The following is a 22561-nucleotide window of genomic DNA, read 5'->3' as shown; positions in this document are numbered from 1 at the left end:
GGATATAAAGCATTTTTGAAAAGAAAATTAAAGTCCTGAGAAGGCAAATTCACATTATGAGACAAGCCCAAGAAAACAAAGTATTGTGTAATATTTCATCTCAGAATGCTGCTGTTTGATACTGTTTTTGTCTGGTAATTAGATGTTTCAGCTACTGCATTATCATTTGATGCAATTAAATGTAAGCCACATTGAAACTTTGCAATCAACTGATTTGGTTTTTCAAACAAACAAAAACCATAATTTGCAATACAAAATTGACATGGAAAAAAAATCCACAAATAGATGCTCATACAATTATAAGATTGAAGCCTATTCCATCCTAAGCACTATGAGAACATAATCCACAAACCAGAAGAAAGTAACCTGTATTCCCAAGTATCAACAATACCACCAGGAGTGTAATGGGCTCTTTATAAAACTGCACCAGTACTGATGAACTACACTATAGTTTTGCAGTTGGTTTTCCCCACTGTTTTCACGAGCTTTGGGATGCTACTGTCAATCTTCGTGTATCTGTGTGCTGGTGAGGGGGAGGGGGAAGGTAATACAGGTAAATTGAGGACTATTTCAATTTACAACCATTTGTTTAGTGACCATTAAAAGTTAACAGAAAAAAGTGACTTTCAACCTGTTCTCTTGCACTCACAACTCTTACAGCACCCCCAGGGTCACATGTTCAAAATTCAGGCACAGGAATTTATGATGGTTGCAGTATTCCAGGATCATGTGATCACCATCTGCAACCTTCCTAGGTGACGTCCAACAAGCAAAGTCAATGGGGAAAACCAGACTGCAATGATTCCCTTTAACAATTGCTTTGCTTAGCAACAGAAATCCTAGTCGCAATTGTGGTTGTAAGTTGAGAACTACCTGTATTCCTAGCTACTACTTCAATGCTATGAGAATAAGATACAGTACTGATGGCAAGATTTGTTTGACTTTTATACTTGCCTGGAAGTAGTTAATTTAAGACAAGTCTTGGAAAATATTATTTGGGAGTGACATTTCTAATTTTAAACATACTAAGCATTGTTTTGTTTAAATTCAGAATGTGAACTTATTGTGGTAATAAATCATTGATTTTCCTTCAGCTCTTCTTTCAGGTGGTACCTGCCATATTTTTTGGACTTCAATCCTCATTATCCATAGTTGGCAGGTCACTGAAAGCAGCAAGTAGGGATAATAGGATTTATAGTCCGAATTGTTGTTATTGTTTTTATCACTTCTCTCAACAATCTAGTAGGATTTTAAAACAAAAATTCATTCAGCAGTCATCCCTAGTAATAGTTTCATTCCCTACAAGTGCTTGCCTTGTTTCTGCAACACCTTCCAGCATTCAAGATGGCATAGTGGTTGGAATGGTTAGAATGCAGTATTGCAGCAAACTCTGCCCACTGCCAGGAGTTCAATCCTGACCAGCTCAAGGTTTACCCAGCCTTCCATCCTTCTGAGGTCAGTAAAATGAGGACTCAAATTGTTGGGGGCAATATGCTGACTATGTAAACTGCTTAGAGAAGGCTGTAAAGCCCTGTGAAGCGGTATACAAGTCTAAGTGCTATTGCTATTGCTATCACAGTGTTGAAAACTGGCAGCAAATGCTGAGACTTAAATGCAGCTTCTCTTAGAGGTGTGATAGCAAACAAAAGAAAACACACAGATAACTTAAACTACCGAACAGGTTTAAAATAATGTAAGAATCTTCTAAATCTCCTCCTCAACATTCCCCCCCCCCCTCCAAACTGGAAGAAAAGGGTTCAGACATTTTGTCCTTTCTCCTCCAGTGACTTTATTACAGATTTGATGCAATCTGGTCAACAAGGAACAATTTAGACATATTAATTAAGGTAATATTATTGAGTAAATATTTCTAAAGATATGCAACAGGTGTTTGTTTTCTAGTGAGTAACTGCTCCACAAGTGAAGGAATAAGATTTTTTTTCTGAAGTCCTATAAAGGACCTCTGTATATAATGACTTCTAACACATGTCCTTTAAAAACTGATATGTAGTTCTCACTTCCTTTTAACCCATTTTGAGAGCACTGTTCAGTTAAAAGGTTAGAATAGCATTATCCTTCTGCAGCTAAGCTTTACAATGGTATTGTGTAAATGGCCATACTTGTTCCTCTCTACCAGTCTTTTTTTGCCATGCTATTTAGCATACATATTTATGTTGAATCCAGTGGGATGTTTTTAAACAATACCTGTGCCAATCAGGTTTTTCGTGTGATGCACTGGGGCACAAATTAAGAGCATGTTGTTGATGCTATTTAATTGCAAAATTAACACTTTAAACAATCACAACTTCAGAATTTCAGATTCCACATCAACATTATTTTAATTGTCTTGCTCCTGGTTCAGAAACAGGTCTTTAACTCAGCTTATAATTCAACTTATATCAGAAATCTATGGATAGGTGTGTGAACAAACATGTATTATACATAAAATATAAGTTAAAAATATCCAGGAAGAAGTTGTACACACTTCACAAATAATTCAGAAGAAGTGGACCTTGATGAAAACTGTACCTATCAGTTATTCATTAAAAACTGAGTTCTCTGTTTGAGCTTGAAATAGAATGGGCCTCTTTGATGAATCAGATTTTTTTTTTGCAGATTACCAGTAATAAGTTATTCCTGCAGAAATCAATATCTGTTCACTGATGAGCACATGCCAAGCTACAGTTTGCTTAATAAGGGTCTGTCCAATTAGCTGAGTTTATGAACTACAGTGGTTGGGTTGACACAATATTCTGAATGAAAATTAAGCCACAAATGTGATATAGTTTAGTACAATAAGTGAGGCTTGTGGTTGATTTGATTAGCAAGCAGTGTAAATAGGTGCAATTAGCAGGTACTTTTTTTGTAAGTAGATATGATTCTTATAGTGGAATATAATACTTTCAAGTGGAAACCAGTTATTTTGATCCATTTTATTCTAGCATCAGGTTCCTACATGGTATTAAACCTGCCATCCTTTCCCTGATGGATAATATTTGCTGGAAGAAAGGCCAGAAGATTCTGTTTGGCTTATTCTTTCAGATCTCTCACCAATTTTTGATACCAATGAACATGTTATCTGTTGAACTGATATTTCTGGCTAATACAGTATATGAGCATACTGAAAGATCCCCAGATTTGTGTTTCTTAAGATGAAGATCTTAATCTGAATAAGGTTCAACAAATTGAAACTTCTCTGCCAGTCACTAAATGTGCTTCATTCAGCAATGCATTAAGTGATTTGCATCAGTCAAGTTATAAAATTGAAGGCAAGTACATAGATTTATCACATTTATATGCATCATTTGCATGATGATGTCACAACAAACATGTCATCATTTACACCACTAAAGCTTCATTCCCACTCAGTTTTGTGTTCAAATGCTGGTGCTTTTCAGAATGGCAGGCAACATGTCAAACCACCTCTCCTTAACTGTATGCTGATGCTCAGATTTAATGCTCAGAGATGAGTTGAATCAGTTGTTTCCCCCCCACCTCCACGTAAACACCTAAGGCTTCCCATTGCAAATAGGAATTTGGTACTCACAATAAACTTTGCAACACCACAGAAACAACCCTCACTGGAATTCGATCACAATGCAAGAGGGGTTAATTTAATTAATACAAGTAGTCCTCAACTTAAGACCACAATTGAGCCCAAAATTTCTGTTGCTAAGTGAGACAGCTGTTAAGTGAGTTTTGTCCCATTTTACAACCTTTCTTGGCATAGTTGTTAAATGAATCACTGCAGTTAGTTAAATGTTAAGTGAATCTGGCTTCCCCGTTGATTTTGCTTGTCAGAAGGTTGCAAAAGGTGATCACATGACCCAGAATACTGCAACCGTCATAAATATGAGTCAATTGCCAAACATCTGAATTTTGATCACATGACCATGGGGATGCTGCAATAGCAATGGTGATAGCACTTACATTTATATACTGCTCTACAGTGCTTAATAACACTCTCTGAGTATGTCACCATTATTCCCCCAACAATTTGGGTCCTCGTTTTGCCAACCTTAGAAGGATGGAAGGCTAGCTAAGTCAACCTTGAGCCCGTCAGTTTGCAATGGTTGTAAGTGTGAAAAACAGTCATAAGTCACTTTTTTTCAGTGCCGTTGTAACGTCAAACAGTCACTAAATGAACTGTAGTAGGTCAAGGACTACCTGTAATTGAATCTGAATCCCTGGGAATCTCCTTAGCATTACAATTGCTTCGACATACCTGTGTTCAACCCTATCTTTTAAATTGAAAGACATTGAGCAGGTGCAATTTCATATTTTATACCTCTTTAACCATGGCACCATCAGGTCTTCAGGGATATAAGGGAATTTACTCTGCAGCAGCCTTGTTGCTTAAAACATTTGCTTGGGTATAATAAATCATTTTTTTTCTTGAAAGGAGCGATATAAGGGATGTACCAAATCCTCTGTCCCCCATGGGCCAATTGTAATATTTATTGACTTTTTTTTCAGAGAAATTATTACTGTACTTAAAAATGTTCAAAGGTCCTATGTTAACAAGTAAGGAAATGTTTAGTAGAAAATGGCAACTAATTCAAATACTTAATGTAGTCTATGAGGCCTAACTTTTGTTACATTTTGTGCTGTATAGTTAAAGTAGAAGGACTAACAAACATCACTGAAGCATTGATGACTAGCATTACTCTAGTGGGCTGTGGTATGTCTGGGATGGATTTGTTTGCTTAGGACCCCTGTAGTGAACATTTGGAGGGTGTGTGATGTACAGGCCTGGATTTTGGCCCATCTTGCCCTAGTTATACCAAAGGAAGCTATGAGTTGGCATGCATTTCCCCTCAGATAACTCTTCACAGTTGCTTCTCATTTTTTTTTAATGGCAAAGCTTTTCCATACTACATGTCTCACATCATAGGCTGCCTTGAATTTTATTATTTTAAACAACGTGCGATTAAAAAAAAAACAAGAAATGCTCATAGCAGAAGTTCCAATGTTCTTAGCTTCCTCTTTCTTAAACACCCAAACTGAAGTAGTGACAGTCTACTCTAGAACTTATTTACAGAGGTCTGCGAGGTTGCCCCATAAGGAAAGCCGTCGGTACCTGTGTTCAACTGGTTGCTGTCACTCTGACAACCGAGAGAACTTTTTTTCGGGTTTTGTTAGGAAAGCAAGGTTAAGAAGGCCAGGAGGGCACGGAATCCGCTCCGTAAAAAAAGAAATCCATTGCGGGTTTTAGCCGCGGGCTCTGGAGTGGGTGGTTTCCGAGGCGCAGCGGCTCCCCGCCCTCCACTAAGCTTGGGACGCGGAGCGAGCGCCGGCTAGGAGAGCGAGGGCACTGTTGAGGCGAGTGGCCGGATGGCGGAGATGGGCTCGTGCTAGCGGCTTGCTCCGGGTCCGGTTTTCTCTCGCCATGTAGCGCAGGCTACGAGCTCTTTCCTCTTCCCTCCGCTGGTGGATCCGTTCTAGGGCAGCCCGGCGGGGATCATGCGGAGAGCCCCGGCGCCCGGGCTGCTGCTCCCGCCGCCGTCACCGCTGTTGTTGCTGCTGGGCTTTTTGGTACTGGACAGAGGCTGCACGGCGCAATACTCGAGCGACTTGTGCAATTGGAAAGGAAGGTGAGAAGCTCGCCGGGCAAAAGGGGTTTGGCGTGGGATCGGCGGACTTGGCGCCGCTATAAGGTGTTTTCCAAAGGTTGGGTCTTTGTCCGGGCATATCCCCGTTCCTGGGATCTGTTTCCCAAGGTGCGCTCCTGCGGAATCTAGACTTTAGGACACCCCCCCCCCGCCTTGCTCGATCCGATTTTCCTTTCTCTGGGTTGTGGCGTTGCTAAGTCGGAGGCGATTAACGCTGCTTTTAAAGAAAGCCAGGACTCTTTGGGGATCTCTCTTTCTCTTTCTCCTTCCTCTTATGGGGGGTGGGGGGGGGAAGGGAGAGCTGAAACCGGACTTTGTAGAGAGGGTTGCTTCCCCCCAATTTTTTCCCTTAAAGCCTATTTGCCCTCTGTTGAGATTAGAGAGTTTTGAGTGGGGTTCGTAAGCCAAACGAAACGCGAAGTTTGGAAATCTTGGCTCCAGGAGAGAGCTAATTCTCTTCCTCCCCATTCCCGCTCCCCCACTTTCATCCTAGAGCTGCGGGGTGTGCGTGTTTGGGAGCGCGGGGGGGGGGAGGAGGAGGAGAAGAAGAAACCTTAGCTGTTCTCGAAACCCGCTCTTCGGCGAAGTTTCGTTCGGAAAGGGAAGGGAGGGGGCGCATAGTTCCGCGTGGGCTTTTGCTAGCTCCAGAAGCTCCAGGACACATGGATTTGATTGTTACAAGAGGGATAAAAGAAATCTTTTTTTTTCCCCTCGGCTGTTTGCTCTGATTTATTGGAAGGAAGGGGGAGAGGGATAGTTTGATTAACATTCCAGGAGTGTTCAGGATGAGTTTATTGCCAAAGCAACGAGCGAAGGAGAGGGGGGGGGGAAGTAGAGGAGGGAAGCCGGAGAGCGCTCAGCAGACAAAGGTAGAGTTTCTCTCCTGACCACTGCAGCACCCTCCACATCAGTGCAATTCAACACCAGAATAACATACTTGTAACTCGGTGACCTCCTCCTACCTTTTTGTGCTAACTTCAGCGTAACTCGGGAGGCTTTTTCAGCCGCCCTTGAGAAGGAGAAAAAAAATGGATAAGGGTTTAATCAGTGTGTTTGCGTTATGTTGAAAAGATTGTTTCGCCCTTATCAAAGTTGCGAAGCTGGGTTTTTTTTTTTTTTTGGCAGCATGTAGCTTTTTTTTAATTTATTTTTTTCAGTCGCCCCAATAGAACTGCCTTTTCATTAACACTTGAATTAGCACCAGGCTTGCTTATTTCCTTAAAACGCCTTGGATTCCACTGAAGTTGGGTGGTTTGGTTTTTGTTTGTTTGTTTGTTTGTTTTCTGGTTAACTGGGGTTGCGGAAATTGTTAAGATTGGTGACCTGGATTTTTGCTGTATACCTTGGGAAGTTGTTCCCTGGAAACCATGCGAGCCTGTCTCTCTCTCTCTCTCTCTCTCTCTCTCTCTCTCTCTCTCTCTCTCTCTGTGTGTGTGTGTGTGTGTGCAAGGAGCTCTCCAGAGGATGGTTAACATTCTCCTGAGTTCCTTTCGAGTTCACCTGCTATATTGTATAATATCTATCTCATAAATGTTCTGAGCTGAGCGTAATCTCTTTACACCTGTGGCATAATGTCACCCCTGCCACTTTAGATTTTAATCAGGATTGCTAACAGAAAGCTCTTGGCCATAATTCCTAGTTGCCACAGTTATGTTAATCGTCATGGTTGTGAAATCTTTAAAACTTTAAAACTTCTAAATTCAATCTTTTTGCTGTGCCTGATTCCCTCCCCCCCACATACTGTTCAGTAATACAGGTAGTCCTCAATTTACAGCAGTTCATTTAGTGAATGTTCAAAGTTACAAGGGCACTGAAAAAAGTGTCTTATGACAGTTTTTTCATACTTAATGACTGTCACAACATCCCTACAGGCAGGTGATCAAAATTCCAAAATTCGGATGCTTGGTAATTGACTCATATTTATGGCAGTTGCAGTATCCTGGGTCATGTGATCCTCTTCTGGGACCTTCTGACAAGTCAATGGGGAAACCAGGTTCACTTAATGACCATGTAGCTAACTCGACAACTGCAGTGATTCACTTAATGTGGCAACAAAAGTCGTAAAATGGGGCAAAACTCACTTTAAAAATGTCTCACATAGCAATATAAATTTTGAGCTCAGTTGTGGCCATAAATCGAGGACTACCTAGACTTTAAATCTGTCCTATGGGTTTCAAAAATCTTCTATAGATCTGAAAAGGCTTTCATTTAGCCATTAATCTAAGATGCTTTAAACTTAAGATGCTAAGCCATTAAAGTTTAGCCATTAAACTTAAGATGCTAAGTGATGTGCATCTGAAACCCGTATTTAAAGTTTTCAAAGCAATTTAAATTGCTTTTAAATAAGTGGAATGACAGTGAATAATTTCTTTGGATTTATGCAAACTGGGAAGTTTAAACAGATGGAAACAAGATGCAATATTTAGAGCAGTAGCACCAGGATTAAATGGTGGGAATCAGATTTTTCAGGTGTGTGTGTGTATGTGTATGTGTGTGTGTGTGTTTTGCTTTATTTTACAGGAGAGAAAATCCTTTTTTGGAAATCCTTTGGGGAAAGTTTATACTCTAGATATCACAGATTATCTCACCTGTTAAGAATTGTCACATGCCCTGTAGCAAAATAATTCCATTATCTAGAAAGATAAGTCCCTGAAAATAGTGGCATGCATCACATGTTGAATGTCATCAGATAAGTTTATAAGACCTGTACCTAAAACAAAATGTAGCTAGTACAGGGAACATCTACAGTTTTGCTACCACATTCCTGATAGTATATTTGCTGCAATTACTTTGTGTAACAAAGCAAACAATTCTTAGGCAGCAGAGTTGGAATCATCGTAGAACCAACTTTTCTCAACATCAGCATTATTTAGTGCTCAAAATTAGTTATAGACTCCTTCACAGAAAAGTGCTGTGGCCACTAAATAAAAAAATCTACACTTCATGATTCACAAGTTTACATAAATTTATTTTGTATATCTATAATTATAGATGTTGAAAGTATGTTGTATCTCAGTGTCCTTGTTATTCCAAAGGATATTCCAGACAGGAGATTCTTGGAACCATCTTCTGTTTGCTCATGTATTGCATTAACAATGTCTTTCATGCCTGATTTTCCTTTTAATTGAAGTTCATAAATGTGCACACATTGCCTTGATTATATATGTGCCTCTGTTTGGAAAATAGGCATTGGCTTGTAGATATCTCTTAAGATTTCTTTAAAATTACTAGCTTCCTGACCAGCTATAACACTTGATTTGGGTGTGATTATTAAGGAGATTGTGTGGGGGTAAGGCCATATCCTTGTCTGGATTATCTCTTCCTAAAATTAGTGGCAACAATATCTCCATAACATAAAATGGAAATATTATTGGGGGGGAGGGTCAACCTAAAGACTTGCTTAACTCACTTCATAAAATAAAGGACAGTGGCAGTATTCCCAATTTATATCTGTCTCTCAGCTGCAACACTAAACCATTAATATATTACTCTACTGATGAATGAAGTCTCTCTTCTGGGCTTGTCAGTGTCCTGAATGCCAGCCACAAGGGATGTGTGTGTGAGAGCAGCATGACTCACTTCCCTGTTATGGGGCTTGCCCAACACTTCTCCCCTCCCCCCAATCTGTCATTAAATATTTTAATTTGGGGGAATGACACATGCTTGCTGACACTTGCAATTGCACAAGAAAACATCAGATGTTTGAAAAAAAAAATAGATGGAATTGACCAAACAGTTAGCTGTGGTTTAAGTCAGGCTGTTCTGGCCAGCAGATTGTTATAAGAGAGAGCCAAAGTTTCATGGTTTTAAGTCCCATCCCAGGCACCTTCAGGTACGACTAGGAAAGTCCTATCTGGAACCTTCCTTGGAATTCCTGCCTGTCAGTAATTTTGGATATATGAAAGTTTTTCCACATAGCTACTTCTATCTTCCTAAATGTATTAAGATGCATAATGTCCAGCAATAGGCATATAGATGTTCTAAGTACTGGTCAGTAAGCAGCAATAATAGAAGATGACTGTTGCCTTCATTTCTTAACTCATGGGCTTTGAGTAAGCTTTTTGCTGGCCACCAGTGCGAGGGCAGATGTTGGACTATATAATAGTACCTTGCAATACTTTAATATTGAAGGGCCAAAAGGTCCTCAGTATTCATGGAGGGCTTCATCCAGCTTCTATCAGCAGTTCCTTAAACTAGTTGTGTTTTTCTTAATACAGACGCTCTGTGATCCTGGGGGAAAAAAGTTTGGTTTAGTTCCAACAAGTGCTGTGTGTGTGCTCTCCCCTTTCTCAAATGCTCTCCCCCCCCCAAGTACCACTGATATATCCTTAATCCAGTGTTTCCTAACCGTGGTGTCTTAAAGGTGTATGAACTTCAAATCCACACAACTTCAGGTTTTCAAGATTGCCTTCATTAAATTCAGTAGGCTGCTGTTATAAATAATAAAAAAAGAATGAACTAATGAATATGAAGGGATATATAAAGGTCACAAATTCAGCTTGGCCTTCTGGAAAGGCAAGTTCAGCAGGGCCAGTGGTGAGAGGGACTTGCCATTTTATTTGAAGATGAGCAGAGACTTCTGGCAGTGAATACTGATGCTGCAAAATATCTTTCCTTTCTTCTGTCTAACATGAGTTGGTGGTCTCTGCTTGAATCTGTTAACATTGGTGATGAATAAATAGGCATTAATGTGTATGTGAGAATTCTTAAGAACTGTTAGCTTTTAAAATTGGACTTTTTAAATAATTTATTAATTTTCCAATTTTACATTCAAATATTTAAAAAGCAACATAGTGACTGGGATAATAATAGTTCAATAACAAAATCTTAATACAAATCTCCGGTTACAACATCAAATATTTCTTCTCTTTTTCCCTTAACATTTACAAAAAATTGGACTTTTAAAAAAAGTTTGGAGCAGTTAGTTGAGCTTTTCATATTCTAGGATAGCTGTATGCTCTGCAGATACATTGGACTACAATTTTCAGTATCCTCTGGCCATCATAAACAATTCTGAATTCTGAAGGCTTTTTTGTCCAGCCCTAATTGCCCTTCTTCAAAATTTTGGGACTTTTTCTCTAAAGGTTTTTTTTACAGTGATTATCTCGTTGTATCCAGGAATATAGCCTATTTTTTCTGGCTGTGTAACCTTAGAAGTTATATTTGTTACTGTGGCAGCAGATGAGGGCTAAAGTACAAGCTGCCACTAATCTGTTAAAGATTTCAGTGATAACAAAGGTGTAAATGCCAGGCCTCAAATTTAAAGTAAGTTCCTCTTTAAAAAAAAAAAAATCAACCCTGTTTTTTCTAAATTGTCACACTGTTCCCGTAGCAGGTCCATCTTAGAAATGCCTGACGTTTCCATTCGTAGTTATAAATAACATTGTTCTGAACAAAAAGGGAAGCCACAGTTTTATATATATTTATAACTACTGTAGCTGTCAATGCATGTTTCACTTTGTAAGAATGAATACTATTGGCATGTCTCGTTTTGGTTTGGAAGTAAACAAGGCAATTTCTTATCTGTGGGTGGGATTAGGTAATTCTGAAGTTTTTCCATTAAGTCTAAATGCCTAATTGTATTATATGGCCTTATGGTCATGCATAGGTAAAACCTAAATACTGCATGGATGTAATAGTCTTCTATCAGCAAATGGGGCTGAAGTATTGGTTGTCTTATTTGTGTAAGTATTTTGGTTGTCTTATTTGTGTAAGAACTTTGGCCATTTATTCTTGGCTTGAAATCAAACCAACATTATTTTATATATGTAAAACACAAGATAAGTGTCAATAGCCTTTTCCATACCCTGAAAGTAAATGCAGGTTTGCTTCAAAATATGAGCAGTTAACTTGCTTGGTATAATATGTTAAATAATCCTTTACATATAGTAGATAACAGGAACATCAGATAATTTGGCAATTGGTCCTGGAACTGGCTATATATGAATGTGGATTAGCTTAGCTTTGTTCTTAGTTCAGACACTTGATATCACCATATTTATCCGGAAAAGAAAGATTTGTTGGTCCATCAGACCTCTTAACACCTTCTGGTAATGAATCATCTAACCTCTCTCTGTGCAGATGTTTTCTGTCTCCAGCAAATCTTCCAAGCCATAGGGAGCTCTCCATCTCCACCAACTGACAGCTTTAACTAGGTCATGAGCTTTTAGCCAAGTCAACCCAAGTTGTTTTGAAATGCATTCAGTATTGTGAATCATCTATTCAGTAGGAACTTGGTAGATTTGTATCCTGACTTGCTTGTCTTTCCAATTCTGCTTCATTCCTTTATGGTTTTTTTGATATCATTAGCTTCAATGAAAACAATGCACCCTCTTTCCTTTTAGTCACGAGAAAAGCTTGCAGACCTGTATTTGTGTGCTTAGTTCCAGAGTCACTTATTGCTAAAAACTTCAAAGCATGAATACTCTCTTGCTTTTCTTTCAAACTGAAAGGTTATATTTTGGCATTGGAGAAGTTTCAAATAATCCATAGTATTTTGAAGTGGGAACTTCTTCCACTCAACAAATTACATTAAGACCATTGATAAAGTATAGGTTGTATGTGTGGATTAATTCAGGACTCAGTTTTTTGCACTGGAAAGCTTTTTGTATTTTGGAACAAATTGTGCTTCTGAGTAAATTGCATCAACTTTATTGTGAAGAAATAGCAAATTCACACTTTCAAGTAGGACTTTATATAAATACTATAGCTCTTGTACTATGGCTGTTCGATTCTGGCTGCATTTAGCCATGCAACAGTCATGTAAGCTTGGTTGAATTATAATTCTCAGTTGATAAATGGAGATGATCAGGAACCCAGAATTGGTAGGATCAGCAGTTGGGGCCTTGAGAAGTGGTTTTGATTCAGTTCTGAGTTTAACTGGCTGCCACAACAATGCAGTGACATTTTGAGAAGAGCATTCTTGTACTCTTGTAACCATACACATCAACAGATTGTCACTTTTTTAACACTTAAAACTGGCAATAACTCAAATGTTCCATTGAGAGTTGCATTTCTGAAATTAGTGAGAAGCATGAAGGTCAAGAACTAGCTCCTTCTCTCACAAGGTGTCAACTCTTGAGGTGACTGACAACCTTAGTTTATAGCCAGTAAAGTGATGTTATGAGGATGCTAATGATTTAAATTTAAGTTTCTTGGAGTTTTCTCATGAAACCTCTCAACTGTATATTTTGTTGCATCTCCAGTATGGTAAGCATTTTATTTTAAATAAAAATTATGTCTTGTCCCTTGTATTTTCTCCACACTCCAAATCATATCTCCCACAGCAAATTTCTGCAGAAGATTAACATTAACACTTATATTATTAAAATTGCTTTGACCATTTTTTATATAATCTATTGGAAATCTAATGTCTGGTTATGGTACATAAATGCATTCTTCATGTTGGTTGGTAGGATTGTCACATATGGTTGGACTTGAGGCTGAAAATTGTGTTTAATCCATTTTTCTCATAAACAGTTTGGTCTTTGTTGCTTAATTTATTTTATGGAAGGTCTTAATTTGAACCTTACTCTATGGTTTGGAATGGACATGATGTTAGCAGACTTGATTAATTTGGCTATTGGAGACAAGTGCCAATACAACTTAATAGAATTGGAAGCTTTTCCAAACTCTTAAAAGTCTGCCTGAAGCCATTATTTCATTATTTCATTTTCCACAATCATCTTTCAAGTCTTGCGCAGTGGATTTTGTCTGAATGCATATAATATTCTTGTAGAATAAATCAAGGCACTTTTATTATAATGTCTCTTTCTTTTTTCCCCCCTAGTGGATTAACTCACGAGTCCCACAGAAAAGATGTTGAACAAGTCTACCTCCGTTGTTCTGAAGGAACCATAGAATGGATGTATCCCACTGGAGCATTGATCATCAATCTGCGGCCCAATATTATCTCTTCTTCTTACAAACATTGGACTGTTTGCATAAAACCTTATAAGAACTCTGCAGGAGCAAATATTTATTTGGAAAAAACTGGAGAACTAAAACTACTGGCCCAAGAGGGAGATCACAGTCCTACTAGAGTACATTGCTTCAACTTTGACCAAGGTGGGCTTTTTGTAGAGGCTACCCCTCAGCAGGACATTAGTCGGAAGATTACAGGCTTCCAGTATGAACTAATAAGCAAGGGGATGGCATCTGATTTGCACATGATTTCCGGTGAGTTATGATACTTTACTTCTATTTGGCCTTGCATCTGATTTACAGTTTTATTCACTTTTCTGTTTGTACTTGAAAGGTAACAATGTTGTTCAATCCCAGGGCCGTTCAGACACTCTTCTAAACTTATTCTTTTTTTACAAAGGAAAAGTGTTGAAAACTTTAAACACAAACAATGTATATAAATAACTTATTAATGGTCCTCCTCCTGAGTCTATCTATGCAATCTTTTGCTTGCTCAACTCCAAATGTTTGCTTTGCAATTGTTACCTTGAGGTTCAAGTCACATACCTGTCTATCCATGTTGTGGGGTTGCTTCCCTTTCCTGCTTTCCTTATGAATGTATTTAGATGGTGAGATAGGTTTCGTCCCAGTTTAATAACTTAAAAAAGAGGCATATCTGTATATAGGCTTAAGGCTTCTTTATACATGGTTGGTTCTCTATATAGATCTTACTTCCAAAAAAGAAGTTGGTATACAAATATTAAAATCACATGCCTATGATGTTCCATGCATCCTGTCCAGCAGTTCAACCAGGCTGTTGTTGCTAATCCTTTCCCCTCTCCCTTTGTTTGTTTTTGTTCTTGTATTGGACTATTTAATCTTTGTTATGGAAGAATGATAGTTCCTTCCATTTTTCTATCACCCTACAAGGGCCACAGTACAGTGATACCTTGTTGTGTGGTGTGGTAAGTTATAGTTTTGCTTATTCAGCTCCTATATACAGAGAGGGGCAAAACACATTATAACTGCCTTGCAGTTGAGAATCATTTTGAGTCAATTCATTCACTGTTGATGTCTCTGAAAGCAGGGCACTTGTAAGTGCTACTTCCTTCCTAGAGACCATCACTGATGTGTAGATAGGTGAAAGAACCGTTGACCTCAACAGTCTTTCAGAGCTAACAATTTATATTTTTAACAGTTATCTCTTGCTTCTGGTAGAATGTACTACAGATATTAATGATGATTGCAACACTACTTATTTTTAGTTTTTGGCATGCTTTTCTTTATTTTTAAGCAGGCTCCATTTTTCATCCATGCAGCAAAAATGTCTTGTTGTATATATTTTTTTCCCTAGATTTTTTTCCTGATAAGGTTGACTTGGTTCAACTCTAAAGTATTAGAAATGGCTGCTTTGTATTGACTTTGATGTGTAGTGTCTTGACCTCTGGTTGCTATAGAACTGTAATGTCTCTTAGTAGCTGACAGGTGGCGCATTTGCCATTATAACTAACTTAAGACATTTTGCTTTCAAAAACATTTGTAATTCAGCAGCATTGTCTTATGCTTTTAAAGTTGAATATTTTAAATAGGTCTGTCACCTTATATTTCACAATTTTAAAATGTGTTCTCAGAATTTTTCCCAAAGGTTTATCTTTGTTTTGGAAATCAAACTCCTTTTTTCATGCTTTCCATGTCACATACAATATAAATGCTGTTTGTCATATTTCTCATTGATATTTGCCTTAGCTGGCTAAATCTCTTAGAACATGTTTCTATTTCTTTAGCTGGCAGTCATTCTGATTGTTGGATATTATTTGGGACATCTGAACCAAACATTAGCTCAGCGGTTTATTTTATTGTGAACATTTAATGACAAAATAGGAAATGTTTTATCCCATAGGATATTGCTCTTTAGACATAAAGTTTTGTTTTTAATCCAAATTCTAGTTTAGTTTTCCAGCTATGCATGCATCTCCTGGAATGCAGATGTGTAACTTGGTATCCATAGTATTTTCCCTGGTATTGAAGTCCCATTTTCTCTTATGTAGTGCAATCATAACATCCATTAAATGAGAATTTCTTCCCATGGGAATGCAGATAGGATTGTAGCCTTATATTTTTGAAGAACTGAAAGTATATTGTGGGTTGGTTTTTTTTTTTTTTGCCCAAGTCAGGCTTGCATAGATCCTAGTTTGACATGAGAAAAATAGTTACTTTGTCCCTTTTTATGGATATACTCAAGTAGAGCATGCTGGACCTCATCATTAAAAGAACTACTGACTACACAAAGCCCTTATAAACAGAAGAACACTGACACTGGCATCCCCTAAACTCCACTGAAGATGTTACCTAGCCTAGTAATGAATCTCCTTCCTCATTCTATACCCAAGCTACAGATATTTGCCACTATTACATGCTGTTTTTTTTTTATAGAACAGAAAGGAACTGGCTCTAAAGCTTTGACAATTTTAAAAATTGTTAATCTGCTCTTTTCCCAAATGTTTTTATTTTTCTAATAGACCGACTGCTTTTTAAACAAAAACAAAAACTTTCAGATAATATTATTGGAACCTGCCTTTATTTTTGTTCTGCTCTTATCCTAATCCAGCTGTGATCAAAGTTCATGCATCATCTTATCCTACTTTAAGGACCTGCCATGCCCCTAGTCATAACACACTGTGCTATGAGAATCAACACATAAGCAAACTGTTTTTGGTGGAGGACCAGGGTTTTAACTGATACATTTTATCTTATACATTTTTACTCAGTCTGAACTTTGCAAGTAACCCTGTGAAAACCACTGCCCCTTGAATTAGCAGCACATGGACATTGTGTTGCAAATGAGTGTCTCTTGGATCCTGAGCTGCTATGCTATATAGCATTATTTATCCAAATTGTCCAGTTTTTGAAAGTGCTGAGAAGAAAATTGGAGGAAGAGACACAACTCTGAATAAAGAAGCCATGATGGATTTACTCCTACACTTTTTGTAGGCTGGGTTTGACGACAAATCTTTATGCTTGTGATTGATAGAAGTACCTTTGTTCAGTTCACCACACTTTATCGAAGGATGAGTTTGAGGCAATATTGTTATGGTGATGTCTTGGGGTCCTCTATGTCAGTTCAAGAGCTGGGGAAATGAACTGCTAGTTTGCTGAAGTTTGCTATCTTATGGTTAAAATTACATCATTAGAAAGAACTAATGCAAGAGTTTCTCAGAAATTTTGCAACCTAGAAGAGCACGTCACCTTTAGCTGCTTCTGTCAGTCTTTCCTATGAGCATGACATTAGGAAAAACGCCATGCTAAAGTGCTTTTCTGCATTTTCATCAATAGCTTCCTACTATTAGGAAGTCCTGTAAGCAGTTGGGCTGGAAAAGCAGGTGATCAGGACTCTAAATTATCTACGTATATAATACAGTGGGGAAGAAAGGTTTGCATCAGGAAGTTGAACAAATGAAATGCAAAAGTTGTTCTTTCTAGTGAAGTCTTTCCCAATCTAATCCAGTATGAACAGACTGCATTTCCAACTTACCCATTTCAAATAGAGACAAGTACTTTATTGCTGCATTTCTGATCACTGTGAAGAAAATTAGGAAAATGTATAATTTCCTTTCTGCCCCCCAATCCTACTGTGCAGTTTCATCAGTCACTTTAGAATTAACAAAGAGGACTTTTGGTGAAGAATTCGTCAAAGGTAACAACTGTGCACATACACATTCTAAGAGTGTTCTGCCTGAGTGTTTTTTAATGAAAGGAAGAAAAGTTGGGGTCCCTTATTGAGTTTGAATAATCTTCCTTTGCAGCTGTTCATCAAGGATTCCAATCCTTTTATTCATTTAAAAAAATTACTTTAGTTTGTGACAATTTTTTTCCATGTATTTTAAGTGCTTAAAAATGTTCAAGTTCTTGGTTTTCCCTAAAAACCTATTCCTGTTCCAGAGCCAAGGTCTGCAAACTTAATTTACTGGAATTCAGAAATATAAAGCTCTGTTACCTTCAGGGTTTTTTAACATATTTTTTTACCAGGCAAGTTAAACTTTAACAAACATGTCTTCTATCTTGATGAGATCTGTTTCTTATAAGGCAGCTGGTTCTGCTGGTTAATGGGCTTCCTATATTTTAATGTCCAGAATGTAGTTGTAGGAATTTATAAATGCCAACATTCAACCATAATCAAGTTAAAGGATAATAACCAAGTATTTCCCATATGATTTTTGCTGAATTGAAGGAATATGCCCCTAGGGTATAGTACTACTTCAGGTGTAGTGTTAAGATTTATGGGGCTGGTGATGAGATGGTCTCTCTCTCCAAACATCTGCATGTGATAAATTATAAACAGGTTCTGAGTAACAGCATTCCCCTACCAGCTGTATAGGATCTCTTTTGATCCTATAATTCAGTTCTACTTCCTTACAGGAAAGTATAACTATTTTTTCAGCTATATATTATTGAAAAAACATTGTAGTCTAACCATAAATGTCATACTATCCTTCTCCTAAGTCAGTGATGGCAAACCTATGATACATGTATCACACGCCATCATTTACCAACATGCAACAACTATTCTTGAAAGCATGGGGTGGGCTCTTGTGTGGCCTCCAGAGTGTCTGAAAATCATGTGAGAACAGGGTTTGCTTTCATGTGGTTTTCAGAGACTACAGAGACTATGCAAGAATGGAGTGTGCACGCAAGAATGGGCCTGTGCTCGTGTAGTCTCCAGACCCTTGGAAAATTGCATACTGCTGTTCAGGGTAGCTTAGATGCAGTGGTGGGATTCAGCCAGCTTGCGCCACTTTGTTGCCCAGGCCCAGAATGGACTTCCGGAAGTGGTATCCACACAGAAAACCAATTGTTCACATATTTGAATCCCATCACTGCTTAGATGGGTGGGGAAGTAGAGAATTGTTTCTCTTTTGTTCAGAGGGGGTCAAGTTAGGCACTTTCTGAATTTTTGACAGGCCAAGTCCAAAAGGTTTGCTATCACTATTCTAAGACATGCCAGAAGGGTAGCAGTAAGTAGTAGTTTATCAGCTACAGAATCTGGGACCTTTTGGGGTTTAGTACACCCTGCTATGTCAACAAGGTCATTCAAACAAGGCTACAAATATCATTATGAAATCTAACCAGAATGCCTTATCTTCCTTATTTAGTAAAAAATGCACTCCATAAGAGCTGCGTGGTAGTTTTATTAGCCAGTAATTTTGACTGCAGGTGATCAAATTTTATAGTTAGCATGGCATATTTAATGTTTACACAGAAGATTTATATGAAGGAAGGCTTCATGCCTGACTCATTGTTTATCCATGCTCTTGCACTGTTCTTTGAAATTCCTCTGAAGTGCTGATGGCTGAATTTGCTTTGCTTTGATTTTTTTTTAAATTAAGACCTTCTGTACCATTTTTTTTATATCAGTTGCATGGGAACACTCCACCTCACCAAATTTGCATTAAATTAACAGCATTGTTATGGGTTCTCCAGCTAAAATATATCATCTTGACTCTTTAATTCCAATTATCAGCGGATGGGATTATCCACTGAGCTACCAAGCAAAAATCATTTTTCCAATCAATGTCCAGCCTCTTGGATTGATTTCCTGTCAACCGATAATCTTTCAAATCCCTGATAATTTCACTGTAGTTATTTACCAAGGAAGTGGAGATGTCTCTGATTGCATGCTATAATAAAAACAATCAGAAATTTCTTTTTAGCTTTTCACAGGTCTCACATTAAAAATATTGTGGGCTCAGGTGCACAGGAAAATGTTAAGAGCCCTTTTGGATATGAATCAAGGTATTTAATCCTTTCAGGACTGAACTGCCAGTACTTAGTGCTGGTTACAGTGAATGCCTCAATCCTGGTAATGTCCATAACAGAGATTACAATATTTTCATGATGAGAAAGAACTATTTGGTCTAATGCCAACATTTTAATTAGGCTTAAGAGGGTAGCTGATATGCCTGGGCCAGATTCTCTTGCTTTTCACATTTTACTCTAAATATAATCCTCTTTCCAATAGCAAAAATCCAGAAGGGCAGGATTTTTGAAGCAAAGAAATGCCATTTGAACAAATCTTAGGCGACCTTAAAGAGTCTTGATTTGCTTGATTTTGAGATAAGGCTGATTTTTCCTCCTTGTTTTTCCATGCTTGTTTCTATCTTTAATGCCGTTACAGTTGTTGTAATACTGTTTATTGTCTCTTTTAAAAGCTCTCTGAAATTCTTTGCTAAGTTCCTGAGATCCATACCTTTCTTGGGTTTGCATTTGGCTTGAACGTCTCTTCTTGACAAACTCCATTCTTCTGACATCCAGTTTGTTTTCTTCTATTTCTTGATCTCTTTCATATTTGGTTCTGTATGAATGAGATTCAAGACTTCAAAGCAATTCCTAATGTTCTTCTTGACAATGACATATATATGCTAAAGATCATACTATGGAAAGTTGTTGGTTTTGTTCTTCCACTTTAGCTTGATTTGGAACTTGCACATGAGCAGTTCCACAAGTGATTCCAGGATGCATTTTGCTATTATAATATAACTCTTCCGCTTTCTTAAACCAATAATTAGTCAATTTGAGTTTTGTGTACTCCCTCTGGTGAAGTTCACTAATAGGAGTGTTGTTTTGATTGTTTGTAAACTGTATTAACAATGAAAAAAAATCATTGGATTGGCAGAAACCAATAATTTATTCAGGCCATATAATCCAACCACATTTCCCTTTTTCTCCTTCCAACCTTTTCTAGTCCAATTACAAGCAGCACAGCTTATTTGCCTGTTCTGTCAATTTCAGATTGAACTTTACCATAAAATCGCTAAATAATCTCAGGATTTGCTTAATAACTGCAATGAATCACTTGAAAACTGTGGCAAAAAAGGTCATGAAATGGGGCACAGCTCATTGAACATCTGTCTTGCTTAGCAACAGAAATGCTGGGCTGAATTGTGGTTATAAATCAAAGACTACCTGTACTGTCTTTGCTATACCCTTCCTGACTATGAAAGCAGTGTTCTTTCTTTTTGTGTAATTTTCTGAATGAATGTATCCAATTTCTTTCTCAAATACTAATGTAGAAATGCTGTGTCTTATTATTCCAAGTGCCAGTGACCCAGCATCAACCACTTGACTGCATAATTCCGTAGGATTACATCTTCTTAAAAATTTCTCTACTAGATGGTTGTATTGAGACAAAATCATTTTATCCAAAAAAAGAACAAGAATTATACAAGAAGCTAGTGCTAGATTAGAACTAACTGGGCTTCTTTCTTAAATAAGGCTATGGGGTTATGTTTCCAATAATCTGTATCACGTTTTTCCAAATACTGGCAGAACCAGCTAGTATACATGGAAGATTAGCACAAGAAAGAAAGGCCTCTTTTATGGATTATAATATTTGATTTTATAGAAGGATCCATCACTGGAGAGAGTTTCCCTCCTGCCACTGCTTTTGGGTATAATGTACTTTGAAGCTGAAAATGTAGCTTTTTGTGAAAAGATAATTATGTTTGGCTCACAAAACTCTGTTCTAGGGGCCTAGATTGCTTTAAAACAAGCTAGAGCAAATGACTTTAACCTTTCATATTCTTTCACCATTTTTCTTCTGCCCCCAAATTTAAGCCCCTTAGAACAATTGAATGTCTACTTTACCTGAGAAAAGAGCTTATTCCTTCTTTAAATAATCCACCAGAAGTTAGATCAACATTCATGTCATTATCAAGTTAGAAGAATAGAGAAATCAATGGACTATCAACAAAAATATGACAAGCACAGATAAAGAAGTAAAAGAAGTAAAGGTTCTAACTGAAGAATGCCAACAAATTTGAAGCATGACACAGGTAAATAGGTTGAAAGAGGTCTATGCATATATAAATACCAGTGATATTGATGTATGCAAGTAGATAGCTTCTGCCTTTAAGAATCATTATGGTAAAGGAGCATCACAGAGACACTCAACTAGAGATAAGGCAGATGGATTCAGTTATGGTTGCAGTGGGTACCACTATTGGTACAGCTGAAGAATCGGTCTAGGAACAGATCACCTTGCTTGAAGGCTTATATCTGTGGTTACTAAAAGTCAAGGAACATAATGACTTGAGAAAGGAAACTGTCACATTGTATTATCTGAAGATGATGGAGTTATGCATCTGTCATGAAATGGGATGGGCATATAGTCTTCAAGTTGAGCCTCAAGTCCCATTTATTAGCTTGATGTATAAAATTTACTTATAAGGTTATTACATTTAATATCTTAGTTCTTAAAACTTAGTAAACAGGCCTAGGATTATATTACAATTAAGATGATAGTCTGAAGACATTTATCTGCACTTGAATAGAGTTGAATGGGGAGGAAAAAGGCATATACAAGTCTTGCCCTCAGAATCTGTATGTACTTAGATGCTAATAGAGATCTCTGTGCACTTAATTCAGATGTCTGAATATAAGCCATCGAAAAGCTCTTTGCAAGCTTATCCAGGAATCCAGATAAGATGGTGATTAAACAAACAACAGTTTCTGTTATTAGGAAAGTACTGAGCAGAATTGCCAGAGCAGACACTTAGAGTGCTTACTGGAGCTCTTTCTGTAAGCTTCTATGGATATCAGTGTAAACTTAATTGATCTTAGTTCTAGAATTTAAATTACCAGATCTTGAGTTACCCAACTGCTTACAAAATACCCTAGAATGACGAAATAACACTGAAATAAGTACACGAGCGTTTTCTGAATTTCTGTTGTCAAGAATAACCCAGAAGCATATGTTCTCTAAGGTCATGCAGTTTTCATTCCATTTTGGCAGAAATAACTCCAGGAGTTTCTTCCCTCTGTTTGTGCTGTTTTAGTCAGCGATGGCCCTGGAATATTTGGCTTTAAATGTTACATTAAATTGCACAATTAAGTGACAGAAATCTGAAATGAACCCAAATCCATGCCTTCTCACACTTATTCCTTCTTTTTAAAAAAAACACATAAAATATTGCTTAGGTTCTTTTAAAAGTCTTCCTTTAAGGCTTACTTAAACTTTGATCTTTTTTTCACCAACTTGCTCTCCCAAGTTT

At 37.7% G+C, this 22561-nt stretch overlaps 1 protein-coding gene across 1 annotated transcript in view; it reads left to right on the top strand.

Annotated features, from left to right (window-relative positions):
* Positions 1–5276: 5276 nt before the first annotated feature.
* The window catches only part of METRNL (meteorin like, glial cell differentiation regulator), a 34063-nt gene continuing 16778 nt past the window's right edge, over positions 5277–22561 (top strand). The window contains exons 1-2 of the mRNA XM_039335829.1: positions 5277–5594; positions 13402–13790. Coding sequence (XP_039191763.1) covers positions 5464–5594; positions 13402–13790 — 520 coding nt within the window. The 5' untranslated portion in view covers positions 5277–5463. The remainder of the gene's footprint in view (positions 5595–13401; positions 13791–22561) is intronic.

This window comes from Crotalus tigris, unplaced genomic scaffold (genome assembly GCF_016545835.1).
Source record: "Crotalus tigris isolate CLP2741 ecotype Arizona unplaced genomic scaffold, ASM1654583v1 scf7180000017662.1067850, whole genome shotgun sequence".
NCBI classification, from domain to species: Eukaryota; Metazoa; Chordata; class Lepidosauria; order Squamata; family Viperidae; genus Crotalus; species Crotalus tigris.
This window is presented reverse-complemented; position numbering and strand designations above follow the sequence as displayed.